At 38.7% G+C, this 9,258-nt stretch overlaps 1 protein-coding gene across 1 annotated transcript; it reads left to right on the forward strand.

The window, feature by feature from the left end:
* Positions 1-118: 118 nt before the first annotated feature.
* LOC127078557 (uncharacterized) lies at positions 119-8,786 on the forward strand. The gene is made up of 6 exons (XM_051019003.1): positions 119-247; positions 460-658; positions 748-1,744; positions 6,893-7,033; positions 7,268-7,958; positions 8,241-8,786. Exons 1-6 carry the CDS (start codon positions 119-121, stop codon positions 8,784-8,786), a joined length of 2,703 nt encoding a protein of 900 aa, XP_050874960.1.
* The last annotated feature ends 472 nt before the right edge of the window (positions 8,787-9,258 follow it).

A 9,258-nucleotide genomic window follows, 5' to 3' on the forward strand; every position in this document is an offset into this window, starting at 1 on the left:
GATATGAAGATTATAGGAGACCCAGAAGAAGGGGAATCATCTGAAATACGGCCAACGGGCTGGGATGAAGACCCGTACTATGACTGAGTCTTCTTTCCTCGAAAAGATTTTGGCCTACATGGCTGAGAACAAAAGACAAGCGGCTCTCGAAGCCGAGATAACAAACATGGCTAACAAAGCCACATATGGTGAAATCTATAATACAGGACCTGAGGAGTATTCTAAACCAAAAACCCCTGACGAACAAGTACCTGTGGAACCAACAAAATAGAGGTTAGACGCCATCTACGACGAAGAGCCTCTAGGATTTGAAAAAGATCCAGTAATGTCAAGTGCAAAGATGTTAGCGTAAGATCCCCTCAAAGAGATTGATCTCGGAAATGGAAGCGCAGAAAGAATCACCTACATCAGCGCTAAACTGGACCCCAAGTTGAAAGTGAGAGTTATTGAATTGCTAAGGAAAAACAAAGTTTGGTTCGCTTGGGATTACGACGAGATGCCTGGTTTGAAGAGGGACTTGGTCGAATTGAAGCTGCCCATCAGGGATGGCAAGAAGCCCATCAAGCAGACTCCAAGAAGATTCACCATAGAAATCCTCTCAAAGATAAAAAAAAAAGGTCGAAAGACTTCTCCGTTGCAATTTCATCAGGACCACAAGGTATGTTGATTGGATTGCAAATATAGTCCCTGTTATCAAGAAAAATGGCTCTTTGCGAGTATGTATAGATTTTCGTGATCTAAATGCAGCAACACTTAAAGACAAGTATCCAATACCTGTGACAGAGATGCTGGTTGACTCAACTGCAGGCTATGAATATCTCAACATGCTTGATGGGTATTCTGGCTATAACCAGATTTTCATTGCAAAAGAAGATGTTTCTAAAATAGCTTTTCGTTGTCCTGGGGCAATATGCACTTATGAGTGGATAGTTATGCCTTTTGGCATAAAAAACGTTGGGGCAACATACCAACGAGCAATGAATTCTATATTCCATGATTATATAGAGACATTTATGAAAGTTTACATAGATGACATTGTGATGAAATCTACGTCAGATGAAGATCATCTAACCCATCTCAGCCAATCATTCGAAAGAATGAGAAAACATGGCTTAAAGATGAATCCTCTTAAGTGTGCATTCTTTGTGCAGGCTGGAGATTTTCTGGGCTTTGTGGTCCACAAAAAGGGGATAGAAATCAATCAGAACAAGACGAAGGCTATTATGGAGACCAAAGCACCATCAACCAAGAAAGAATTGCAATCATTATTAGGAAAGGTAAACTTCCTAAGAAGATTCATTTCGAATTTAAGTGGTCGAACTCAAGCCTTCTCTCCCCTTCTGCGCCTGAAACAAGGGAAGTTCGAATGGAATGACGAACTTCAGGAGGCATTCGACAAGATCAAACATTATCTGACAAACCCTCATGTCTTGGCACCACCATGTGGAAAGAAGCCTATGAGACTGTATATATCAGCCTCCGACACTACCATAGGTAGCATGTTGGCGCAAGAGAATGAAGATGGCGTCGAAAGAGCCATTTATTATCTTAGTAGGATTTTAAATGATGCAGAAGTTAGATACACTTCAATAGAAAAGTTATGTCTTTGTTTTCATTTCTCTTGTACTAAACTCAAGTATTATATAAAACCTATTGATTTATACGTCTCTTCGCATTGTGATGTCATCGAGTATATGTTATCTAAGCCAATAATGCACATTCGAATTGGAAAATGGGCTTTAGTGTAACACCCTTCTAAAATACCCCAATATTTAATTAAAATAACAAAATATAAATCAGAGTAAATATGCAATCAAGGGTGTCACACTTGACACTTCACACCATTTTGCAAAATGTCCTGTCATGCTCATTTATTTAATCAAAATAAAACATTTGCATAATACGCAGCGGATACAAACTAACAACATTCAAACCATGTAATACATTACATGTAAAGTTGTTCAACAACCAATTGAAAACATAGTAAAACATCCCATCCCGATGTTACATCTACCAGAGCATGACCCACTAAGGAACTACACTAGACTCCAAGGACTAGCTTCTACTCAATCACTGCTCATTACCTGAAAACATAGTTGTAAGGGTGAGTTCCTCAATCGATATAATAAGCATTATAAAATATCATGTAATGTTAAGTAAATTAACACATTTCATCACCCTAATCATACACATATTCAGCAACGGCAATATCAACTCATAATCATCATCATCATCATACTCAAACTCAACACAACCATAAAACACACGTATAATATTGGAATACATCCATTCATATTATACGCAATACATACATACATTATGCAATGAGACTCCATGCATGCGGTACCGACTATTCGTGAACATATAGTTCAACCTCACCGATCAAATCCAGATACGGCTACCAAGCTCACTAGTCCCACTCATTTGATACCTAGTGACTCACTCACTAATTCCTCACCATGGGAATTAGCTACCACCCCAAGGGCTATGATATGCACGCTAATCACCTAGCATGCAAACATCAACAACAATCCACAATACTAACTCACTAATTCCTCACCATGGGAATTAGCTACCACCATAAAGGCCATAATATGCAAGCTAAATCACTTAGTCATGCAACATCAACAATCATTCACAATGGACATATGCTCACACTCTAAGCCATAAACAGTCCATTCATAATTTCATACATGATATACACATTCACAACATTATGCATACCATCATACATCATCAACATATTTACCACATAATCATATCATGTCATACCACATAATCAATCACAGTATTAGCACACTCTACTAATACCTATACTGCTCAAAACAACGGGAAATGACCCCCTACCCTATCATACATCAGCTAATTACATTATTCAGCTGAACAACCAAAAACTGCACAACAACAGCACAGAAAAATCACAATCCTGCCCATACGCGTATTGCCTAGTCCCATACGCGTATGGCCCATTTCTCAGCCAATCCCATACGCGTATCACCTGTCTCATACGCGTATGCTACGCGTACCACTTCCCCATACGCGTACCAACAGAGACCAAACCACGTTCAAAACATCATCTTCTTCATCCATACGCGTATTGCCTAGTGCCATACGCGTACCAGACCATCTCATACGCGTATTGCCTAGTGCCATACGCGTATGACCAGAAACCAGATTTCCAGATCTGCTATGGTCTTCTCTGCTACGAGATCTACCAATTCCAACCTCCTACAATCCAATTTTACACAGTAATCGTTCATATCATCTAACACGAATCATACCCTATTCAATTCCACCAATTCTAACATTTTTACATTTAATTCCTACGAATTCCTTTCAATCATAATCCAATTTTCGTTCATCCAACATTTCACAATTTTCATCATGCATCATTCAAATCAGGGACAAATCAATAGTCTATCACTACCCATTACATGTTATCCCATAATACCCATTAATCGACGATAAACCCCCTTTACCTGAGTTAATCCGGCGAATCTTTAAGCTTCAAGCTCTCCCTCTCTTCAACCCTTGTTCTCTGGCTCTCTTTGCCCTTTTCCACTTTTCTGTCCCTTTTTCCTTTTCACGTGAAAAAATAAACCTTTTACCAAATGGGACCTTTTCTAATTCCAACTTTTATTCCAATAATAATAATAATAATAATAATAAAATAATCCAATAATAATAATTCCAATAAAAATATTCCAATTATTTAATTAAATTAATAAATATATTATTAACTTAAATTAAATAATTATCTTATTTTATCGGGGCGTTACAACTCTCCCCCACTAAAAGAGTTTTCGTCCTCGAAAACATACCTCAAGCGAACAACTCAGGATAAGACTCCTTCATCTGACTCTCAAGTTCCCAAGTCACATTGCCACCTGCTGGTCCTCCCCAAGCTACCTTTACCAACACAATCTCTTTACCCCGCAACTGCTTCAACTCTCGATCCTCAATCCTCATAGGTGATGTTTCAACAGTCAGGTTGTCTCTCACCTGGACATCATCTACTTGGACCACATGCGACGGATCAGGAATGTACCTCCTCAACTGAGACACATGAAAAACCTCATGCAGATTCGCAAGTGACGGCGGTAAGGCGATACGATAGGCTACCTCCCCTATCCTCTCCAAAATCTGATAAGGACCAATAAATCGAGGTGTCAACTTCTTTGACTTCAAAGCTCGACCAACCCCAGTAGCCTCATTATAGGGAGTGTAATACTTCGACAGCTCTGTGAACTTAGCAGCATACTCAGTAACAGAGCGATTGCCCTGCTTCAATTCCAAGAACTCTATCTCTTTCTTTCCTCTGACATCCTCTGGAAAGTACTTTCTCAGGAATCTCTCTCTGAACACAGCCCAAGTGATCTCAGCATTCCCAGCAGATTCCAACTCAGTGCGGGTAGCAACCCACCAATCATCTGCTTCTTCTGACAGCATATGCGTACCGAACCTGACCTTCTGGTTATCGGCACACTCAGTCACTCGGAAGATCCTCTCAATCTCTTTCAACCACTTCTGAGCACCATCTGGATCGTATGCTCCCTTGAACATTGGAGGATTATTCTTCTGGAACTCACTCAGTTGACGAGCAGCTCCCATTCCCACAACATTCGGATTCCCTCCAAGTACTCCAGCTAGCATACCCAGAGCCTCAGCAATCGCAGCATCATCTCTACCTCTTCCAGCCATCTCTATTCTGAAAACCCAACAAGCTAAAACAATAAGTACGGATAGGTTTACACAACACCTATCACATACAGGGAAACAGAATAATTACGACTCGACTCGACCGACTATGCTCTGATACCACTAATGTAACACCCTTCTAAAATACCCCAATATTTAATTAAAATAACAAAATATAAATCAGAGTAAATATGCAATCAAGGGTGTCACACTTGACACTTCACACCATTTTGCAAAATGTCCTGTCATGCTCATTTATTTAATCAAAATAAAACATTTGCATAATACGCAGCGGATACAAACTAACAACATTCAAACCATGTAATACATTACATGTAAAGTTGTTCAACAACCAATTGAAAACATAGTAAAACATCCCATCCCGATGTTACATCTACCAGAGCATGACCCACTAAGGAACTACACTAGACTCCAAGGACTAGCTTCTACTCAATCACTACTCGTTACCTGAAAACATAGTTGTAAGGGTGAGTTCCTCAATCGATATAATAAACATTATAAAATATCATGTAATGTTAAGTAAATTAACACATTTCATCACCCTAATCATACACATATTCAGCAACGGCAATATCAACTCATAATCATCATCATCATACTCAAACTCAACACAACCATAAAACACACGTATAATATTGGAATACATCCATTCATATTATACGCAATACATACATACATTATGCAATGAGACTCCATGCATGCGGTACCGACTATTCGTGAACATATAGTTCAACCTCACCGATCAAATCCAGATACGGCTACCAAGCTCACTAGTCCCACTCATTTGAGACCTAGTGACTCACTCACTAATTCCTCACCATGGGAATTAGCTACCACCCCAAGGGCTATGATATGCACGCTAATCACCTAGCATGCAAACATCAACAACAATCCACAATACTAACTCACTAATTCCTCACCATGGGAATTAGCTACCACCATAAAGGCCACAATATGCAAGCTAAATCACTTAGTCATGCAACATCAACAATCATTCACAATGGACATATGCTCACACTCTAAGCCATAAACAGTCCATTCATAATTTCATACATGATATACACATTCACAACATTATGCATACCATCATACATCATCAACATATTTACCACATAATCATATCATGTCATACCACATAATCAATCACAGTATTAGCACACTCTACTAATACCTATACTGCTCAAAACAACGGGAAATGACCCCCTACCCTATCATACATCAGCTAATTACATTATTCAGCTGAACAACCAAAAACTGCACAACAACAACACAGAAAAATCACAATCCTGCCCATACGCGTATTGCCTAGTCCCATACGCGTATGGCCCATTTCTCAGCCAATCCCATACGCGTATCACCTGTCTCATACGCGTATGCTACGCGTACCACTTCCCCATACGCGTACCAACAGAGACCAAACCACGTTCAAAACATCATCTTCTTCATCCATACGCGTATTGCCTAGTGCCATACGCGTACCAGACCATCTCATACGCGTATTGCCTAGTGCCATACGCGTATGACCAGAAACCAGATTTCCAGATCTGCTATGGTCTTCTCTGCTACGAGATCTACCAATTCCAACCTCCTACAATCCAATTTTACACAGTAATCGTTCATATCATCTAACACGAATCATACCCTATTCAATTCCACCAATTCTAACATTTTTACATTTAATTCCTACGAATTCCTTTCAATCATAATCCAATTTTCGTTCATCCAACATTTCACAATTTTCATCATGCATCATTCAAATCAGGGACAAATCAATAGTCTATCACTACCCATTACATGTTATCCCATAATACCCATTAATCGACGATAAACCCCCTTTACCTGAGTTAATCCGGCGAATCTTTAAGCTTCAAGCTCTCCCTCTCTTCAACCCTTGTTCTCTGGCTCTCTTTGCCCTTTTCCACTTTTCTGTCCCTTTTTCCTTTTCACGTGAAAAAATAAACCTTTTACCAAATGGGACCTTTTCTAATTCCAACTTTTATTCCAATAATAATAATAATAAAATAATCCAATAATAATAATTCCAATAAAAATATTCCAATTATTTAATTAAATTAATAAATATATTATTAACTTAAATTAAATAATTATCTTATTTTATCGGGGCGTTACATTTAGCACTCACTGAATGCTTTTTAACCTTTATGCCTTTAAGGGCAATGAAGGGACAAATAGTATCAGACATTATTGTAGACTATGCAGTGGTCGAAAATCCTCAACTTCAGGTTGAGTTGAAACCTTGGAAATTATTCTTCGACGGTTCCACTCATAAGGATGGAAGTGGGGTTGGGATAATGTTAATTTCTCCTGACGAAATTCCAAAAAAACTCAAATATAGAATTGAAGGTCCCCTTTGTTCTAACAACGAAGCAGAATATGAAGCCCTTATTGCAGGACTTGAGGCTTTGTTGGAATTGGGGGCAACTAGGGTCGAAATTAAAGGAGACTCAAAATTAGTAATCAAGCAACTGACGAAGGAGTACAAATGTATAAAAGAAAATTTGATTATGTACTTCGTCATTGCAAATAGGTTACTCAAAAAATTCGAATACGTCGACATAAAACATGTCCCTAGAATAAAAAATCAAGAGGCTAATGACTTAGCACAAATAGCTTCAGGGTATAGAATTTCAAAAGAGAAGCTAGAAGAACTTGTCGAAGTAAGAGGAAAGGCAATGGCCTCCAGATTGTCCCCAACAAATTTAGAAAGCACCCGGTTAGGATATGCTAACAAAGAGGAGTTTGAAGTATTGGCCATTGATACCTTAATAGATACAGATTGGAGGAATCCAATTATTAATTATCTCAAGGACCCTTTGACAGATACAGAAAGAAAAACCAAGTACAGGGCTTTATCTTATGTGTTGATAGGAAATGAATTATTCAAGAAAACCCCTGAAGGGATCCTGTTGAAATGCTTAGGAGAAAGCGAAGCTTACTTGGCATTATCTAGTGTACATAGCGAAGCTTGTGGAGCACACCAGGCAGGACATAAGATGAAATGGTTGCTTTTCAGATATGGAATGTATTGGCCCATCATGTTAAAAGATTGTATAGAGTTTGCTAAAGGTTGCCAAGAATGTCAAATACATGCAGTAATTCAACATGCTCCTGCAAGTGAACTTCATGCAATTATTAAGCCTTGGCCTTTTAGGGGATGGGCATTAGATCTAATTGGGGAAATTATACCCAATTCATCCAAAGGTCAAAGATACATACTTGTAGGAATTGACTATTTCACTAAATGGGTCGAAGCAGTACCTTTAGTAAATGTGGATCAAGAAACTGTTATTGAATTCATTCAAAGGCAAATTTTAACAGATTTGGAATCCCAGAAAGTATAACAACAGATCAAGGGTCAGTTTTTACTGGTCGAAAGATGCAAGAGTTTGCAAAGGAAATGGATTTCAAACTGTTAACATCCACACCCTATTATGCTCAAGCCAATGGGCAAGTCGATGGAGCCAATAAAGTAATAATTGGTTTAATCAAAAAGCATGTAGGGAAAAAGCCAAAAAAATTGGCACAAAACTTTAGACCAAGCACTCTGGGCTTGTCGAACCTCCCCTAAAGAAGCCACTAACACTACACCTTTCCAGCTTACATTTGGACATGATGCAGTATTACCTGTCGAAATCTACTTGCAATCAGTGAGAATCCAAAGACAAGGAGAAATTCCATCTGATTTATACTGGGAAATGATGATAAATGAACTGGTGGATTTGGACGAAGAAAGGTTGCATGCGTTAGAAGTATTAAGAAGACAGAAGGAGAGGGTAGCAAGGGCATACAATAAGAGGGTCAAAGGTAAAACCTTCACTGTGAATGATTTAGTTTGGAAAGTCATATTACCTATGGATCGAAAGAATAAGGCATTAGGAAAATGGTCTCCACATTGGGAAGGACCTTTTCGAATTTTAAAAGCCTTTTCAAACAATGCATACGAAATAGAAGAACTGACAGAGGATCGAAGAATCCTAAAAGTAAATGGAAAATACTTAAAGAAGTATAAACCATTTATGCACGGAGTTAGAATCATAACAACATAGTAAGTAAAGAACTATCATGGCCAAAATGGTGAAGATATTTAAACTCCAAATATGTGCCAAAATGGCTTTCGTCTCAATCAAGTTACAAGTAAACAAGAGTCGAATAAATCAAATACAGGAGGAAATCAAAAAGGAATAATGGCCCTCATCCGATCATATTTTTTCTTCGCCAAGCCAATCTTATACTGAACAGCCACTTGAACTCCTCTGAGGCGTGTAATATCTTCATTCATTGTCGTAGCCTTTTCGACATGATCTACGCTTTGCTTCTCCAGATCATCAGCTTCAGTACTATCCAAGCCTCAGATAGCAGCCTGCTTCGCCTTAGCGTCAGAAATCTTCTTCTGCAATTCTGCAGTATGAGATTCCCAGAGACGTATCGAAGCAATGTAAGTGTCGAACTCTGCTTGGGCTGATTTTCTGGAAGCGGCTAACTCCTCAGAAGCTTGTGAAGTTCGAAGGGCGTTGTCAA

This window comes from Lathyrus oleraceus, chromosome 5 (genome assembly GCF_024323335.1).
Source record: "Lathyrus oleraceus cultivar Zhongwan6 chromosome 5, CAAS_Psat_ZW6_1.0, whole genome shotgun sequence".
In the NCBI taxonomy this organism is placed as follows: Eukaryota; Viridiplantae; Streptophyta; class Magnoliopsida; order Fabales; family Fabaceae; genus Lathyrus; species Lathyrus oleraceus.